Here is a 19,792-nt window from a genome sequence, read left to right as displayed (position 1 = left end):
ACTCGTTCACAACTCTGCAGCTATAGAAGTATACAATACGTACCCTATCACAACCCATTTCCTTTTTGTCAAATAAAAACTAAGGCGGTTGGTCTTGTCACAGCTGAAGCCTCTATATATTTTTCAGCTTCACTTGATTGCACGCCTTGTGTTCGATAAAAGGTATGTTTGATTCCGTGACTTTTCTCAATGAATTTTGTGAATGAAATTTCGGTTTTTGTTAAAAGTTCTAACTTTTAAACGCGTTAGCTAATGAATATGCAATTGGGTATTTTCAGTTTTCACTTTTAGAAGTTAGAGAGAATGTTATTGAATCATTGATTAATTGTTTTGGGACTTCATTCAGAGCTAATAAACATGCATTTGTGAGTTGAAATTTGGCTTGGATATCCTACAGAATGAATAATTTTCACAATGATTATGTGATCAAAATTGAAACCTGATCAGTTTTATTATAGCACTGTTTGTATGGAAATTATGTTTCTGTTTTGGTTTTGCTTTCCTAAGTTTCTTTATGAGATGTGAGAGGAATAGCATGTGGTTTGAATATAAGTAAAGGAAGAAAATTTAGCTATTTTATTTGAAATAAGAGGAATTGGGGTTTGGTGGCATGGTGTTGGTGGATATGAAAAGGGTGGTGAGTGGTAATATATGGGTAGACAATGCTGTTAGTGGTGGTGGAGTTAATGGAGATAATGGCAGTCTACAGGTGTTTGTGGTGATGGTGAGATTGACAGCATGGTACCAATTGACTCTCACATAAAGTTCTTGTTTCGGCAATTCAAAAGTGGGAGAATGTTTTATGACAATCTCAGCGTGTTAGATAACTAAATTCCTATATGCCTATTTGAGAAGATGGGTTTAAATGGGCAAATGGATACTTGTATACCAGATATTTTTATGACATTATCCAAACCCCGCTGAAACAGGCTCATTTGTCACCCATTTCAACAGTCATGGCTGAAGGTGATCATTGGGGTGGGGATGGTTCTATTTGTTGTGTTGGGTGGTGGTGATGCTGTTTTGTGGTGGTTGTTTTTTGTTGGGGTGGTATTATTGTTTCATTGGATGTCCAATGGTGACGGTGGTAGTGAAGTTTGGTTACACCTAGATAGATTGTGGTGGAAACTATTGATTGGTGGCACTAGTGGCATTAGTTGTGGGTGTGTTGGTGTTAAGAATATTAATGGGTGTGATGTTTATGAATTGAGGAAAGCAGTCCAAAATAGGAACTCAGAATTTCTTTGCTTCAGTTTTGCCCCTACTTCAATTAAAGCTAGCTCCTACTCCTATTCCTCCTCCTTCTCCTCCGTTGTTGTTGGTCCTTCATTTGTAGTGGTCATTGTATAGTGAGAAAGTTCATCCCTGCCTTTAGACTAGAAAGACCTCTTTTACATCCTCTAGACAAATTAATAGAAAGAAAATAATTAATCATTATTTTTCATTAAGATATCAAACATTTTTTGTCGGCTCTCTTATTTTATATAAATTAAACCCGGAAACATGATAATTATCAATATCAATGCCATTTAAGTAGTCTTTGTAATAATAGCAATGAAAGTAAGATATCTTGCTTTTGTAATTTTCAACAATGTGAAATTTTTCACTATGTTACCAAATGATTTTTAAAGGGCTATCTTGCTTTTCAAATGCCTGTGTATTTCATAATTACCTTGACTTAGCTTGTTCTGTAGTGTGCTGAGAGCTGATTAGATGCTGTGTATCTGAACTCAGCTTGACATCTAAACCATCACATTACTGTATCAACAGTCAACCACCCCCCCCCCCCCCCCAACAACAACAACAACAACAACAACAAAAACATTTTCTGTGACAAGTTCAAATAAGTTGTGTTTATATTATACTTGGATCCTACGCTCATAGGAGGACACCATGTTTGCGTGGCAGTTTTGTGTTCTCAACTACTTTATTTTTAATGCACGGTATGTTATTTAGATTATTCTGTTAATTCTGGTATAATATGTTGCTGATTGGTTTGTAAAGATTCTAAATAGAATAAATAAAAAGGAATTGAGTGTATTGACGTGGCTATGATGTACTTTAAAGTGATTGATGGTTATTAAGCAAAGTTGTTAGTTTCATCTCATCAAAGTTGTTTGATTAGATTAGTGTTAATATGGAGTAACTTATTTATCAGCTAACTGAGGATGGAAGCACAGAAAAGTCAACCTAAAAAGCAGCCATCACCTGCTGCTACAGTCACCCCTTCATGTCGCACAAAGAAGAATGATGATGCCGCTTTCTTGGAGGATTTGAAGGACCACATTGATGAGTTCATCCATGCATCTATGGATGAACACAAAAATTGCTTCCAGAAGACCCTGAAGAAGGTCGAATTTCTCTTTCAACTTGATGTTACTTATTCCATTCCCCAAACTTGTTTCTTCATTGCTTTTCCTGTTTGTACTTGTACTAATTGTGTAGTTCATATACAATTTCAGATGTTTGGAATGTCAAAGATTGTTGCAGAAAGGAGTTCTGAAACTAAGGAGGTTGAAAGCTCTCTGCCCCTCCAAACAACGGTGTTGGACTAGAATGCCTCCCCTCCCTTGCTGACAACATGATATTTTAGGACCATAATTTTCTGCAAGGATAATAATATCAATGACAAAATTTAGCTACAAAATTGGTTGTAATCTAATGCTACAACCTTACATTAACATTATTATATATTTCGAAAATCTAACCGTTGGATTGCATATTCTTTACGGTCTTAATTCACGTTTTAAATTCTATGTCAATCAGATATTATTTACTATATGATCTATAAGATTATATTTTATGCAAAATTTTAAATTACAAAAACTTGAAATTTAAACAATTTATTGATGACATACAGGGGAGGCGGTACACTTCGTTCAGGGATTCAAATGAACCCCCTGACTTCAATTTTTTTTTTATATATATAATATAAATTTTTAATTTAATATTTTAATTTATTCTTAAAAATGTTATTTTGCACATCCTTACTTAAATTTTATACACCTTTATTACAAATATTTCCAACTCTAGGAGTAAAAATAAGTATTTATGAAAGTGTCACTCTTTATCATAAACTAGTATGTACCTCGTACTACCGCACATGAATGGATATAATTAAATAAGACAATGGAAAAAAAATATCGCATTTTACTAATTAAGTGTTACTATTGGTTTTTTTTATTAATCATGAGTTTATTCATGTTTAAAAGGCTTAGTTAAGTCTAAATTCATATTATTAACCAGAAAATTTCATTAACAAAACTTAGCATTATGTAATTTTTTTACAATTTCAATCGAGCAGACCAGCAAACCTTATATGATGTGGCTTATCAACTGGGGCTTTACTTGTAATTGCTTATAAATGATTGGCATAAGAGTGGTTTGTGTGTATAGGTGGATTGTACGTTGGGCGTATGGGAAATGTTGTTTGTATTGTCTATCTTCTAGCTTAGATGAGTATAGTTTGATAGAATTTGTATAATTGATTTCTAGGAGGTATGTGACGTGTGATCAGTGGATGGTTTACTTTTATTTTATTATTGTTGTGTGGTTCCACATAAGTATGGTTCAGTGTCATCACAGTGACATAAAATATGCTTTGGACAAGAAAGATTGTGCTTTATTATTTAGTAGGTATTGTTTTGTAGATTAGATGTATAAATTCGGAGATTTTAAGTTACAAATGATGGTTCTAATTTATAATTTAGCAAACTTTATTAGAAAATGCAGATGATTCAAATTTTATGGTTCTAGCCTGTTACCCCATGCGTATGCATGGATATACTTAAAAAATACATATTAAGATGCATAGTATAATTCCTATATATATAATTTAAATACTATAGATATATAGTCATTCTTATATTTTGTTAACTCTTAAAAAAATCTTGTAAGAATATTCTTAGGTAGAAATGTAAATTGTCCATATTTTTTTTAAAAATTTATTAATTCTTAATTTTTGATATTGTGAAGCACTTTTTTTTATCTTTTTTTACTTGCTTATTTTCTAAGTGATAATTGCCTGCTTTTCATAATTTTTTTTTAATTATTATTTATTTATAGGAAAACTTCATATGATGTAACGAAAATGTTTTATTAATTTGGATTAAAAAAAATTGAAATCAATATTTAAAATGAATATATAAGTTAGAATAATATTATTATAAATATCTTTTGTGTAATTTAAACTATTTGCTTGCTTGTTTTCTAATTACTAATTGTCTGCTTTTAATTTTACGTAAACTTCATAACGTTAATAAGAAATTTTGAAGAAGAAAAAATCTATAAAAAAAAGCATTCAAATTTTGAATGACACTTTTTTCCCATAAAAAATGAAGATAAACCTTGTAAAACACTGTACTAATAAATATTACATAGTAGGAAACGTAGGGCAATGAACACAACTGGGATTGCAATGTAATTTTCTACAATTAATACTGGACATAAGCCACATATTAGTCTAGTAGTTGGCAAAGCAAAAGAAGCAGCCACTGCAAAATTTCCCCTATGACCCCGGAAAACCAATTCATCTTGAAAGGGGGAGAAAAGGAATTGTAGATGTTAGAGCTATGAAATAATAAAACATAACAAACAAATTTCAGTTGAATATAACTTTGACAATAATATTGGTTAATTCGGTGGTTCTGAATTCTAACACATAGAACCAAGTCAAACAAAGGAATAAATTAACTTGCATAGCATACAAAACTAACAAAAAATTCAAATGAAGCAAATAATGCTTAGCCCAAAAACACATAACAAAGGTTTTCCAGAATCAAACATGCTAGTAGTATAAACTTAAGGACTTTTAGTAAGCAATCAAAAAGGAAGAAGCACCACAAATTAATCCCACAACCCACTCATAATTTACATGATAATGATATAATAGGTACATTCAAAACAGGATTGGCAGGGAAAGTTCAAAAAGTATATATGTCCCATTCAAACTCGGTTTCTTCATGTGAGCTTGGTTGGAAGAAAAGAAGGAAATCATATAGCCAATAAATATTAACATAAAGGAACTGGAAAAAGAGGAGGTGGGGGATTGATTTGTGGTGCCAGACAAATTTACCGATAGTAATAATCAAACTGATCAGTTAACACAAATTTTCTATGCGAATTGTCCAAAGCTCAAACCCTATGAATATGACTAGCAATACATACAACATTAATCATAGAAAAACTAATATATAAATATATAATTCAAAAACAAAATTTTCACAAAAAGAAAGGAAAACATTTACTCCCCTTTTCTTAGGAGTATGTGCTTTGTTTTGTTAATGGAGACTTTGCTTTTTTGATCTTCATCATACCACTAAAAAAAATGATTGCACAAATCGCAGCCCAAATCGGGGAAAAAATAAGAATATGAAAGCAAGGGAGATAGAGAGAAACTACCTTCAATGTCTTTAAAAACTCAGAGTAAAAATTATGCATTTGAGAGATAGACGAAAGTTAAATGTGAAGATCTATGCGAGAGTGAAAGTTTGTGTTAGTTTTAACTTGTAAGGGGTGGAGGTGTAGGAATTTTTTTTTTTTTTGTGGAAAATGTGGTTGAATGTTTCTGGAAGGTTGTATATTTATGCTTATATGAACAATGAATAGGATGGTAGGGATTTTTATAGTGTGCAAGTTGAATATTTTTGCTTAGGTGAATGAACTTGATTATTGTGGTTTTCTAACTTCCGTGTTAGGTGTTAATGCATGCACAAAAATTTAAAATTTTAGATAAGATACATGATGCAAAATTAACTATCCAATTTAGAATTTAAATTATATTTTCTCTCAGCTTTGATTTTATAAATATATATATATAATACCTTTCGCACAAATAATAATAATAATAATTATTATTATTATTATTATTATTATTATTATTATTATTATTATTATTATTATATTCTTGAAAAAATAGTGATTAATAATAATATTGTTGTTGTTGTTTGTGGGGAGTAAAAATATCTTAATAGGGATATGGGCCATTGGGCCTTGCTAAGGAAGGCCGACCTACTCTTGAGTTTAGGGCTTGTTGATACTTTAGGTCGGCCCATATGCCGAGGATCCGAGGACCGAGCCGAGGATGTTTTTCCCCTCGGACTGACATCAGAGAACCTGAGACTTCATGGTAAAGGTTAGGGAATGACACGGTCAAGACCAATGGTTAAAGGGGGTGAACCCCAGAATGTCCCAGAAGCACCGGTGTTGAAGAAATGTCAAAAATAAAGGCTGCTACCTCCACATTAAAGACCCTGCACCTACCACCCTGGCCGCATTGATGGGGAGGTGACACTTGAACAGTGGAAGGGAAACTTCTAGTTACTGTTCAAAGGCACTAAGAAAAGAAATATCTAGGCTAAGGGAGGGATTGGGGTAACACGTGTATAAAGTACTAAAAAGAAGAGTATTTAAAGGGGGATCTGGAACAGAAATGGGGACGGAACGTTTTGTAACCTAAAAAAGACAAAAGAAGAAGGGTGAGATATAATATAAGAACAGCTCTCGGCTTACGTCCGAGGAGGCCCAGTTACAACATTCCTTGTTGTTTTCAATTACTTGCAATCCTTAGTTTGTCATTGAATCCTCATATACTTCTAATCTGGGTTTCAAGCCCACGCTCTACAAATTCTTATTGTTTAAGGCTCATTGGGCCTGAGCCATAACTGTTCTTGGGTCCAGGTGCAATTGTGCACTTACATTGTTAATATTTGAATAACAAATATGATACCTAGCTTATATTTCATCAATCTTCTACTACTATACAGATCTATGTATACAAAAATAAAATAAACATAAATTTGTTGCTATACGGATCTATTTATTCTAAAATAAAATAAACACACACAAAAAAATATATATATATATATATATATATATATCAAAGCCGATGGATCTTACTCCATAGACTTCTTCACTCCAAGAAGATTAGACTTCTTCAGTCTTCACTTCAAAAATATTAGTAACAATTACTTCATCTACTCCTCCTTTCTGGATTGTCTTTGGAGTCTCAAATAAAAATGTTAATGCAACAAAGAGTGTGAATAAACGCATCCTTTAAATATACAAAGAGTTCTACCACTTTATCAGCAATATATTGAAAAAAAATTTGTCAACCCATTACAATAGTATATTTATTTGAAATATAACAATGGAAATTGCTCTAGAGCTGCAACATTAACTTTGATGAATTGCAAACTAAGTCAAATTCTTAGCTGCAACATTAACAAATTGGTAACATAGTAGATATCCAATCCATTTTAACTTTAAAAAAAAAAAAAAAAAAAAAAAACAACAACAACAACAACAACAAACAAACAAACAAAGAGTTATCCGACATCCTAGACAACCAAAAGGGTAATAATGATTTCAAGCATTTCCTTGTGAATTGGGGTTAGTTTGTATAATAAAAGAAAATGTTGGGACGTAGGAGTAAAAGTGTAAAACTATGAAAAGCATAGGTGGCGGCATGGGGCAAACAAATATTTCTATAGGCATTCCAGACCTCTGCCTCTTTAGTGTCTCTCTTCACATGCTGAACCAAAAGTGGATATCTGTAATATAGGCCCAAAAAAGAAAAGAAAAGTGAAGATCAAAAGTTGTTTCATCTTTATACCATCACCACAATAACATCAATGATAGGAGAACAATTTTTTTTTATAATTAAACAATAAAAACTATTCACAAAAACGAATGAAAGTACAGGCAGATGAAAGAAAGAAGTAATCAAACCTTAGGAAGCATAAACCAGGACCATTAACATTGTGAGTACAATCGGAATATATGGAAAACCTCTTCTTATATAAGATATAAAAATACCCAAATACATGCATCATTGATACCCCAAGAGATTCTTTTCAAATTCCAGAGCATTCATTGAAGAAGAAGGGAGATGTATATGAAGGTGCCTGAATCGATGTGGTAACTGGGTACGTGCACCGTTAGGTGAGTAAGAGAGGAAGGATTTTGGATTTTGATTATTGTAGAAAGGGAGGTGAACCTGGAAATATACGTGTGTGGGGAAAAAAAAATGGAGCCACATGAATCTTGACACATGGCACAAAATTAGGATTCTAATTTAGAATTGCAATTTGAGTTTCTCTTTGCTTCACCTATTTTATATATATAGAGATTTATATTAGAGTAATGTTACAACTATAAACTATTTTACAACATTTGTACAAAATGTTTGTGGCCAACTTCTTATTGGTTTTTATATAGACCCACCATTAATATCACTTTTTCATTTACCAATAATCACTTACCACATCAGCAGTTTGCAAAAAAAATTTAAAAATAGTTTGTATCTCTAGCATTATTCTTTATATTATACATGTGCGAGTGTATCTAATATTGATTATGTGCATTACTTTTTGTTATAATGTTATTTGTGTAAATAATGATGTGTGTTGGAAGTTTGCGTGTAAAGTATAAATATAAGGGAAATGTTTTGACGCAACTTTCATGGGAAATTTAACAATTACTCTATATAATTTCGTAATTAGGAAATAGAAAGGGTTTGTTGCATGTTTCTGTATTGTTATTATGTTATAATAACTTTTTATTATAAAGTCAGAAAAATTCAAGAAAAAAATTGTAAAGTTAGTGATTGTTCAAGTATTTGATTGGTTAAGTAGACACGTAGTGTATTATTTATGTATGAATGAGTGTGATTGTATGCATCAATAATTAATACAAAACCAATGAGTTGAGTTTTATTCATTTAGTTTAAAATATATTTATAAAAACAAAGACAAATAGATAATAACAAGTACATAAAAATAAAAATGTTAGACAGACTTAACAAAATAAAATGGTCATAACTACCTACAATGATAATAAATACTCATAATGAACTATCATATAACAATTCAAAATTTGAAAACTTGTAAAAGGAAATTGTAAAACTTCAATTTTTTTTTGTCAATAACTCGATATATTCAAGTTCTCTTTTTATTAAATTTTTTTCATTTAAGTTTTTTAATGACTCCCTAAACAAAATTCCTAGAGCTTGAGTTTCCTATAGCTATTGATCTTTAATTTTTTAGAAATTTTGCAAATATGGAGGTTATAAGAAGAAAATACAAATTCAATAGTTGATTTGTCAAAATTTACCTCTAATAAAAAGATATTAAATAAGATTGTAATGCAAGGTGACAACCAATTTTGTAGCTAAATTTGTTAGAAGTTTGCATTTGATATTGATGAGGATAATTGTATGTTACTAAATACCTTAAGGTAGGTGACGGGAGTATCAAGCCCGACAGCTCTGATTACCAAACCATCCCCTTTTTACGTCCGCGGCTCCGTCTCATATCTGACGACGTTGGGCTGAAGGAAGAAAATCTGATGGAGTCAAAGCTGAAGGTCCTAAGCTGACGACCTTACTGGAGACATACATAGGCTGACGACCTTACCGAAGACATACGTAGGCTGACGACCTTAGGAAGTAAAAGCTGAAGGGGATAACCCAACCTTCATCCATAGCCTGTTTTGTCCATCATGTACGTGCATATAAGGAAAGTTCTTGCGCTACACGCTTGGCCTTAGTCAAGAAGATTCCTATAAGGAAAAGGGATCTAGATGATACGTAAAATCCATAAATTACTCTCCTAGAAGGAAAGTACTTCCTCACCAAGGCGCTTATTTCGGATCCATGCTACTATATATACCCCAAAACTCTCATAAACCACAGTATGCATAATTCACTTCAGCTCTAGCACTTTAGGGTTGTAAAGAAGAAAAGAAGTTCTAACTTGACCTTCGGAGGGTTTTTGGTCGGCACCACACCGGTGCCCTTTGTTGGTCTTGTCTGTTGTTGTGCAGGTGTTGTTTCGAGTAAAGTGAGGGCCACGTGACAACTGGTGGATTTTAGCACCATCACCAGATATGATATTCCTGCTTGGATGGTATATATGAGTACATATGACTGTCTCAAATTAGATTTCAGATAAAGAAAAATCATTGTTCATTTGGCTTCTTTCATGCATGCTTTGCAGTTTTGCTGCTATGGTCCCTTTTCAGTAATAAGCTAATCGTGTTTGAATCTTATAGGATATAAGTTTCTGATTGAGGTAATTCATCGCTGTGGTCAATTTCATTGCCCAATCTTTCGGAAATCAGATTACTTGTTGGGTCTTGCATTGCCTAATATCTGTTGTATATAGTAGTTATTCCTGCAGATATATCTGATAAAGATTAATTAAGCATTCGGGCATGAGTAGTAGTAATAGGATTATTGATAGCTTGCTTTTTTGTTTTTTTGTTTTTTTTTTTTTCATGCATCCAATATATGCCAATTTATTTGTATAATGTGTGGGCTCTATTGTAGTATTTCATGCAACATATATATATATATATATATATATATATATATATATATATATATATATATATATATATGCATATTTCTTTTTATAAAATGTGGTATCCACGAAGAAAATAAATATATCAAATGCATGAAATAATTATTGATTAAAATGAAAAAACCTTTTAATTATAACACTAAAAGGTTTAATGAAATATAAAATCTAAGATAAACTTCATCTTTGGTCTCTTACATTAGGGGTTTGTTGGACTTTGATTTTGTAAACTTAAAAAAAGGGAACAAATTTGTTCCTTTATTTTTTTTGTCCATTTATTGTTTACATGGCTATCAGCATGTTGTTGGTGCAACCTTTTTAGCTAATGTCGGCGTTTCTAAATTACAAATTACAAACTTAACATATGGGTTAGTTCAATTTTGGTTCTTTACAATTTAAATATTGGATCAGTTTGATTTTCGTCTTTTAAACATGGGATTGTTTCATTTTGGTCCCTTAAATATAAGGTGCTCAACATTTTATTAGTATTAGATAACTAAGCAATATATTAATGAAAAATTAACAAAAGGATAATGGTGTTACATTTTAAAAGAGACTAAAATCATTCAAGATCTAAGGAATCAAAAATATAATTTATATGATCAGGGACAGAGGCATTAATTGACCAGGGGGCAGTGCCCCCCCCCCCCAAATTTTTTTTAAAAATATATATTAATATATATATATGCATTAATTTTAGCAATTTTGTTCTAAAAAATTACATTTTGCTCTCTTAACAATATCATAGAATCTTTTTAGAGTAACGTTAAAGATACAAATTTATTTACAATATTTTTATAAACTGTTGAGATACAAATTCTTATTAGTTCGCATCTGAGCCTATTACTTGTATTACTTTTTTACTTATCAATAATCACTCACTATATCAGCAATATACTTCTAGCACTTTTCTCATTTTAAAGGCCATTAAAAAAAATTTATAGATTTAAAATCTAAAACAAGATATACTAGCCCAAAAACATTTGTGCAACAACAAAAATCACCAATAGTAAAGCTAAAAAAAATTAAGTCCAATTAACCAATTTTACTCAAACAAATGCTCACATTAAAAACTCAAAAAAAAAAAAAAAAAAAAAAGACCTCCGCAACTAAGAAGCCGCCAAACTAGAGGTCGGGATTGCTCCCTTAACTTAAAATCTTGGCTTCGTCCTGTATATGATTCTCAAAAAAAAAAAAAAAAAAAAAAAATATAATTTATATTAAATTCCATATTCGTTATGGCTTGGTTTACATATCTTTGATATTAAGGTAGCGTTTGGATAGAGTGGCTGCGTCTTGCGGTCAGCGTTTTCAGCTTTTTTTTTTTTTTTTTTTTTTTTTACTGAGAAGTTATTTCAGCTATCAGTTTTTACTGTTCACGCACTGTTCATGGGACCTATTACCACTTTATTCAAAAAAAATATTAAAAATAGATCCTACGGCACTATTCACACATTTAAAAATTATTTTACTATAGTATTTTCAGTTTTCAGTTGTATCCAAACAAATCCTAAGTCTTCTTTTTCATTTGTACTACATTCTCACTTCAAGGCAAAATTGCTATGAAGCTTGACGCAATTGAAAGGGCCTTGGTTAGATAAAAATTTTAATGGGCTCAAGTCAACTCTTTTTGGGTTGATTCTGATTAGCCCAAGTTGAATCTGAGTTACGAAAATAGGATTGTGGTTACTTTAACTTATGGCATGTTAGAAAGTTTGAAAAGAGAAGAAATGGGTTTCTCAAAAAAAAAAAAAAAAGAAAGAGAGGAAATGGGAGGGGAATTGTATTCCCTTCCTTCTGCTTCATTTATAAAATATAAAATAAAATAAAATTTTAAGTTGGAAATGGAATATAGACATTCATCTGTTTTGTTTGGATGTTTTAGAAATTAAAATAGGAAGGAGAATTTTATTTAAAGATATTGACATTAAATTAAAATCATAAGGATAAAATTAATACCCCCAAACTATTTGGAAGGGAAAGACGGTTTAGAGGGGTATCTTACCCCTCCAAATCCCCCCAAACTATTTCCTCCCTTAAATTTTTTATTTTTCAAATTAAACACAATGTTAAGATGTCTATTAGGTTTAGAATCTTCCCAAGTAAGCTCAAAAGTACATGACATTTCAATTTCCTAGTACAAACAAATTTTATCAATCCATCACATTTGGAATCTTTGATCGATTTTTCAGACAATTTGTCCTTTTCTTTGGGATTAGGTGAAGATGTAAGGATTGAAACCTAGATCTTAACCATCAATTGAAAAAATAATCTTATGTGACAGTTTTATGCATTATCCTCTTATAACATGTGGACCCCGCATACCATTTCTATCACATGAGATGAGAGTACCATTGATCTAAAATGTATAAAAACTATTTGTCAATTAATTGTTAATGAATAAAAGGTTTAGGATCTTTTTCGGTAAGCTAAAAACTAAAAAGTACATCATATTACATTTCAAGTACAAGTTGATTATAAATTATAAAAAATTCATTTTCCACCACATTTAGAATCTTTATTCCATTTGTAGACTAGTTGTTCCTTTTTAGACTAGATTTTGACCATCAAATAGGAATATAGTCTCATGCAACAGCTAATATGCAACCCTCCTCTCAGAACATGTGAATCCCACATGTCTTTTTGATCATATGAAATGAGAGTGTCAATTAACCTAAAACTCTTTAACAACTATTTGTCAAGTTCACCACATGTTATCAAGGATCCAATTGTCGCTTAATAGTCCTTAATTCTCAAAGTATTTTATGATATATCCTAAGAAAAAGTAATGAAAAATACTCCAAGAATATATGTGCATGATACTAATAATTTAATCACTTTCCTCTTAGCTTATATAGGATAAGTATCAGTTGATTATTGTATTAAAAACAAGTGGTCTTAAATATAAATCTTGTCTCTACTTTTTAGTGGTGAGCCAAGATTTTTTCTTGGGGGATGAAATGAATTATATATTGATGCATGTATAGAGTTAAACTCAAAACACACACACACACACATATATATATATATATATAATACACACATATGAGAGAGAATATAAATCTTAATTTTTTTTATCCTAAAGTAATTTATAACTTACAAATTAATTATCATATATATCCTTGCAAGATTGAAGAGAAGCTATCATTTGCCTAAAGTATAGACATGCCAAAAAAAATCCACAACAAATTTTTAGAGAAAGAAGGGGAAGGTTCATAGGGATTAAGGCAAGGGGGTCCTCCTACTATGCTGATTCCATTTGGTCATCTTAAATAATGAATTAGAGATCAGTGCTCGAGGCACATGCAACTCGCATATTGGGGGAGGTTGTTTAACAACCAACCTAACATCAAATAAGCTTATGATTTGCTCACTTTATTCTAAGCGATCCAAATCATCCTACAATTAACATTCAATGCTTTGAATTAAGGTTGAATTTGTGGAAACTTATGTCGATAGACACATTGCAAACTCATTTTAAATAATTTTTTTTATTTTCAAAAAAATCTACAGGATCTAGAGCTTTTACGACTCCCAAGATTGACCCGTTTTCTAAGAGACTTTAAATATTGGTTATTAAAATAATGTAAAAATTGTGATTTATAAAATGTTGCAAAAACACCAGTGGCAAAAGCCACGTTTGGACCAATGGGGGCCACCCCCCCCCCCCCCCCATTTTTTTGAAAAAAATCAAAATATATGGATTTATAATGAGTTGTCCCTATTTTTATAGAAGAAAAAAAACTTAAGTTGATATACTTTTGGCCCCCCCCTTTCTCCGATTAGTAATTAGTGATAAATTTAAATATCAATAACTTAAATTAACTAGGTATTCATCAACTTGTGATAAACATATCAAAACTTTGCTCCTAGCTCAAGAAAAAATTATCTCAGGAAAAAATTTCAAAACTTTGCTCCTACCTCGTTAAAAAATAAAAAATAAATAATTCATCTTGCTTACTTTGGCTATGATGGCAATGTTTCTCAAAAAATTACGGTGTTGTTTGGTACTATTGTTTAAACAACAGTTTTTAGGATTTAAATAATAATAACACTTCTGACACGTATTTCTATAATATTCAAACACGTATTTCCACAACTCACCTTGAGCCCATAGGTGAGTCTTTGACCATTTTCTCAGTTTTAGTCCTCTTTCTTCCATACCATAATTTCTCAATTTGTCTCCTCCATTTTTCTTTTTGTCTCTGACTTTGAAATATTTGTTTATGTACTTTGCTACTTTTCAATGCAGTTTGATTCATTAAATTCCTCATTAACGGATGTGTGAATGCACTCATTACCAAAATTTAATAAAAAATAAAAAGAAGAAAAGTTTTTACTAACAAGTTAATGAAAACAATTCAATAAATAAATAAGTTGATAAGAAGCAAAAAGTCACCTGTTAAAAAAATAGTTAATAAAATAATAGTAAAAATATTACTAAAAGTAATACATGTGACAATTGGGTAAGATATTCACTTAACACAATCACAACTTTCATAACTTAACTTTTTTTTATATATATAGTTAATGATATAATATATGATTTTACGTTTAAGTGGATTATGTAGGGTGCAACTTGAGCAAAATAACCCAAATCAATCTGAGCCCAATTTGAATATTAGCCAAGTTAGAGTTGGATTTTTTTGGGCCGTGGGTGGACTTGTATTGAAAATCAAGATTAGAAAAACTCAACCCCAGTTAAATTTGATTAAATTAAGGTCGACTGTAGTCTATTTACTTTCTGTATCATAAAAATATAGTTGAAAATGCAATAAATTTTCTATTTTTTAAAATAAATAAACAAATAAAATCCTAGAATTTTTAAACTATTGGGCCTGCATTCTACTAGCCCATTTGTCGACACCAACCATCCCTATCGGGCCAATTGTTTTCTTGGGCCATCATCATGATGATGAACAAATCTATGATCTATCTAAAAAATTGTTGCTACTTTCCAATAATTGGTATAAACGGCGTCGTTTAAGTAAATATCTCTTTAATTTTTTTTAAGGATTAATCTTTCAATTCAGGGCCATACTTTATCCCAAAAAAAAAAAAAAAAAAATCACGGCCAAACTTCCACCCCAAGCAATACAGAATTGTATTTTGTTAGCCTTTTGTTTTTAATAGAAATGTTTATATATTGGACCCTCTAAATTTGATTAAAATTTAATTAATTTCTCTTACTTTACTGTCATTCAATTTAGTCATCTAATTTTCAATTTTGTTCAATTCAGTCACGCATTAGTAATAGTCAAAACTACACCATTAACTTTCAACTTTGTTTAATACAAACTTCATTGTTTTGGGGTCCTTAATGGATTAATTTTGACATATATTAACAAAATGGATGAATTGTATATTAACTAAAAAGTAGTTAGTATTTGAAATTGGACAAAACTTACATACAATACCTTAGGTGTTGGTCCTTAAGTTCTCCTCTTAAAATTCAACAATATGGCTAGTTAACTAAAAAATGCACTTTCATCTCATGAGAAAAAATTCATGTGATAGAATTTTAAAATGGAAACTTAAGGAACAATACTTAAATACTGTATCTAAGTCTTGCACTTTGTAATTTACCTTAAAAATGATAAAGTCCAAACTTCTATCCCAAGCAAATTTAGATTATTTCAACCATCTGAAATATACCAAATCCAATTCACGTGTCAACAAACTATTGACCTACCCCATGAAAAGTCAAAAGTTCTTAACTTTGACTCTGACCATAAATGCTTATACCATATAATTTAGACGCATTCACAACTCTGCAGCTATAGAAGTATACAATACGTACCCTATCACAACTCATTTCCTTTTTGTCAAATAAAAACTAAGGCAGTTTTGATAATATTGTTTGTATTTTCTGAAAAAAATGTATAGGTGAAAAAGTGAATAAAAATGCGTGTAATATTATTTAAAAACTGAAAACATGACTTTAAACTCTTATTTCAAACGGCCTAGCGGTTGGTCTTGTCACAGCTGAAAGCTCTATTTATTTTTTAGCTTCACTTGATTGCACGCCTTGTGTTCGATAAAAGGTATGTTTGGTTCTGTGACTTTTCTCAATGAATTTTGTGGATGAAATTTCGGTTTTTGTTAAAAGTTATAACTTTTAAAGGCATTAGCTAATAAATATGCTATTGGGTATTTTCAGTTTTCACTTTTAGAAGTTAGAGAGAATGTTATTGAATCATTGATTAATTGTTTTGGGACTTCATTCAGAGCTAATAAACATGCATTTGTGAGTTGAAATTTGGCTTGGATATCCTACAAATTGTATAATTTTCACAATGATTATGTGATCAAAATTGAAACCTGATCAGTTTTATTATAGCACTGTTTGTATGGAAATAGTTTCTTTATGAGACGTGAGAGGAATAGCATGTGGGGTTTGTTTGAATATAATTAAAGAAAGAAAATTTAGCTATTTTATTTGAAATAAGAGGAATTGGGGTTTGGTGGTATGGTGTTGGTGGATATGAAAAGGGTGGTGAGTGGTGATATATGGGTAGACAATGCTGTTGTTGGTGGTGGAATTAATGGAGATAATGGTAGTCTACAGGTGTTTGTGGTGATAGTAAGATTGACAGCATGGTACCAATTGACTCTTACATAAAGTTATTGTTTCGGCAATTCAAAAGTGGGAGAATGTTTATGAAAATCTCTATCAGCGTGTTAGATAGCTAAATTCTTATACGCCTATTTGAGAAGATGGGTTTAAATGGGCAAATGGATACTTGAATACCAAATATTTTTATGACATTATCCAAACCCCGCTGAAACAGGCTCATTTGCCATCCATATCAACAGTCATGGCTGAAGGTGATCATTGGGGTGGGGATGGTTCTATTTGTTGTGTTGGGTGATGGTGATGTTGTTTTGTGGTGGTTGTTTTTTGTTGGGGTGGTATTATTGTTTCATTGGATGTCCAATGGTGACGATGGTAGTGAAGTTTGGTTACACCTAGAAAGATTGTGGTGGAAACTATGGATTGGTGGGATTAGTGCCATTACTTGTGGGTGTGTTGGTGTAAAGAATATTAATGGGTGTGATGTTTGTGGATTGAGGAAAACAGTCTAAAATATGAACTCAGAATTTCTTTGCTTCAATTTTGCCCCTACTTCAATTAAAGCTAGCTCCTACTCCTCCTTCTCCTCCGATGTTGTTGGTCCTTCGTTTGTAGTGGTCATTGTATAGTGAGAAAGCTCATCCCTGTCTTTAGACTAGAAAGCGCTCTTTTACATCCCCTAGACAAATTAATAGGAAGAAAATAATTAGTCGTTATTTTTCATTAAGATATCAAACATTTTTTGTCGGCTCTCTTGTTTTATATAAATTAAACCCAGAAACATGAAAATTATCAATATCAATGGATTTTTTTTTCCAAATAACATTAAATATAAAAAAATTTAGTTAGTTGTCACGTTTCAAAACAATGTTAAAAACTAGCATCTCGAGTGTCTAAAACTCGAGTTCCAAGATAAAACTCGAGTTTTTAAGTCTTGATTTGTAAGTGGTGGTAGTTGACGTGGAAGAAAAAACCATGTGGAACTCGAGTTTCACTTTTAAGACTCGAGTTTTAAATACTCGAGTTTCACTTAATACTTCCTCTTCCTCGCATTCTTCTGAGTCAGACCCAGCGTTCTTCTTCGTGCAGATCTGAAGACCAGATTGTCCAATCGCCCACCCAAGGTTCAATCGTCAAATTGGAGCTCCAGTGTCGTCCAATCTTTCAATCTGTTCTTCCTCTGTTCTTCGTCGTCAGATCATTCCTCCTGTCATCAGATCGTTTTGGGTTTCTTCATCTTCTTAGGTTTCTTCTTCTTCTTCATCATCTTTGTTCTGTTCTTCTTCTACTGGGCTTCATCTTCGTTCTGTTCTTGTTTGATTTTCGATTGGTTTGAGCTTCATCTTCTTCTACTAGGTTTCTCTCTTTTTCAACGTTCTGCTGGGTTTCCCTTTTCGTTGTTTGTCTCTCTGTGGAACTCAAGTCTTACAGACTTGATTTCCATGTTTTCCACTAAGAAAATCGAGTCTTAGAGACTCGATTTTGATTTGGTAGAACTCGAGTCTGTATGTGGCATTTCCTGACATTTCCTGTCCAAGTCATCAAGTATATAGCGAGTCTTTGGGACTCGAGTTTTAAAATGGAACTCGAGTTTCTAAAACTCGAGATACTAATTTGCTAATACGTTTCAAATATGTGTTAACTTACTATATTGCCCTCCCTTACCATGCTAGAAGCAAAATATCCTCAATATCAATGCCATTTAAGTAGTCTTTGTAATAATAGCAGTGAAAGTAAGATATGTTGCTTTTGTAATTTCCAACAATGTGAAATTTTCTCACTATGTTACCAAATGATTTTTAAAGCGCTATCTTGCTTTTCAAATGTCTATGTATTTCATAATTACCTTGACTTAGCTTGTTCTGTAGTGTGCTGAGAGCTGATTAGATGCTGTGTATGAACTCAGCTTGACATCTAAACTATCATATTACTGTATTAACAGTCAACCCCCCCCCCCCCCCCCCCCAACCCAGATAAAAAAAAAAAAAAAACATGTAGCCTAAATTGTAAATTTAGTTGAGATTGGTAAAAGCCTGTCATTTATGGAATAGAAAGTTGTAGCTGAGGATTTGATACATGGCTTCATGTGGTTCATGACTCATGAGATAGCCTGAGTTGCCTTGAGAAATACCACATTTTCAATCCAAGATTACCTCTAGAGATCCTATATGTTGCAATCTTTTTAGTTTATACTTTTTGGGGTTAGTGTATATATCAATTCCCCAAAAAAAACCCTTAGCCATATGGAACTTGCTTTTTTATTTTTGGGTAACTGTGGTATGTATTGTCTGTAATGTATACAAAAAAAATCCTTAATTGGATATTAGTTGTTACAATTTTACCTCATTTTGCAGAAAGATGTACTTATTGTTGTAGCTATAGTGGAGCTGCTTGGTGGTGCAATCTGTGAATCAGGGCTGCTAGTTCTTCCTTGTGTTGCGGCACATATTAACCAGGTTTTCCTTGTCTGACCCTTTTTCTTATCACAAAATTTTGTTTTTCTTATTTGTTTATGTTTCTTTTTCCTTAGTTTAAGAGCAAGTCTTTGCAAAACACTTTCTGCTTACACTAAATTATTGGTGCAGCTCATCATTGATTCATTACTAGTTAACTTTTGGCTTCAGAAGGGTCGGTCATATAGCAAAAAATTTGAAGCATGACCATTCTTAGTTGAGGAGCATCTTCAGTATCTACTGTAAATTTGTTGTGCCTGTCAGCATTCCACCTCATATTACTTATTCTAAAGAATGTAAAACTGCTGCACAAGTAATATATAACTGTGCTAATTTCTCCAGGCTATGGCCTTTGATTTTGTTAGCAATAAATATGTTAAGATTGCTTGAAGTATCTTATAAATCTT

General features: G+C 31.7%; 1 protein-coding gene and 1 long non-coding RNA gene across 3 annotated transcripts; both read left to right on the top strand.

Moving 5' to 3' along the window:
- LOC142643731 (uncharacterized) lies at window positions 1-2,720 on the top strand. Of its 2 annotated transcripts, none has more exons than XM_075818441.1 (3): window positions 1-162; window positions 2,144-2,351; window positions 2,463-2,720. In XM_075818441.1, exons 2-3 carry the CDS (start codon window positions 2,169-2,171, stop codon window positions 2,553-2,555), a joined length of 276 nt encoding a protein of 91 aa, XP_075674556.1. In that variant the 5' UTR covers window positions 1-162; window positions 2,144-2,168; the 3' UTR covers window positions 2,556-2,720. The 2 variants fall into 2 exon arrangements, with proteins under 2 accessions (XP_075674556.1, XP_075674555.1); XM_075818440.1 differs by having other exon boundaries at window positions 2-162; window positions 2,159-2,351.
- A 13,579-nt stretch (window positions 2,721-16,299) lies between these two features.
- LOC142642798 (uncharacterized) lies at window positions 16,300-19,729 on the top strand. The gene is made up of 3 exons (XR_012845732.1): window positions 16,300-16,402; window positions 19,287-19,388; window positions 19,518-19,729. It is a non-coding gene; the product is annotated as an uncharacterized LOC142642798 (long non-coding RNA).
- The last annotated feature ends 63 nt before the right edge of the window (window positions 19,730-19,792 follow it).

This window comes from Castanea sativa, chromosome 7 (genome assembly GCF_040712315.1).
Source record: "Castanea sativa cultivar Marrone di Chiusa Pesio chromosome 7, ASM4071231v1".
Taxonomy (NCBI): Eukaryota; Viridiplantae; Streptophyta; class Magnoliopsida; order Fagales; family Fagaceae; genus Castanea; species Castanea sativa.
The sequence above is the reverse complement of the archived record's forward strand: the minus strand, read 5'-3'. Positions and strand labels throughout refer to the sequence as shown.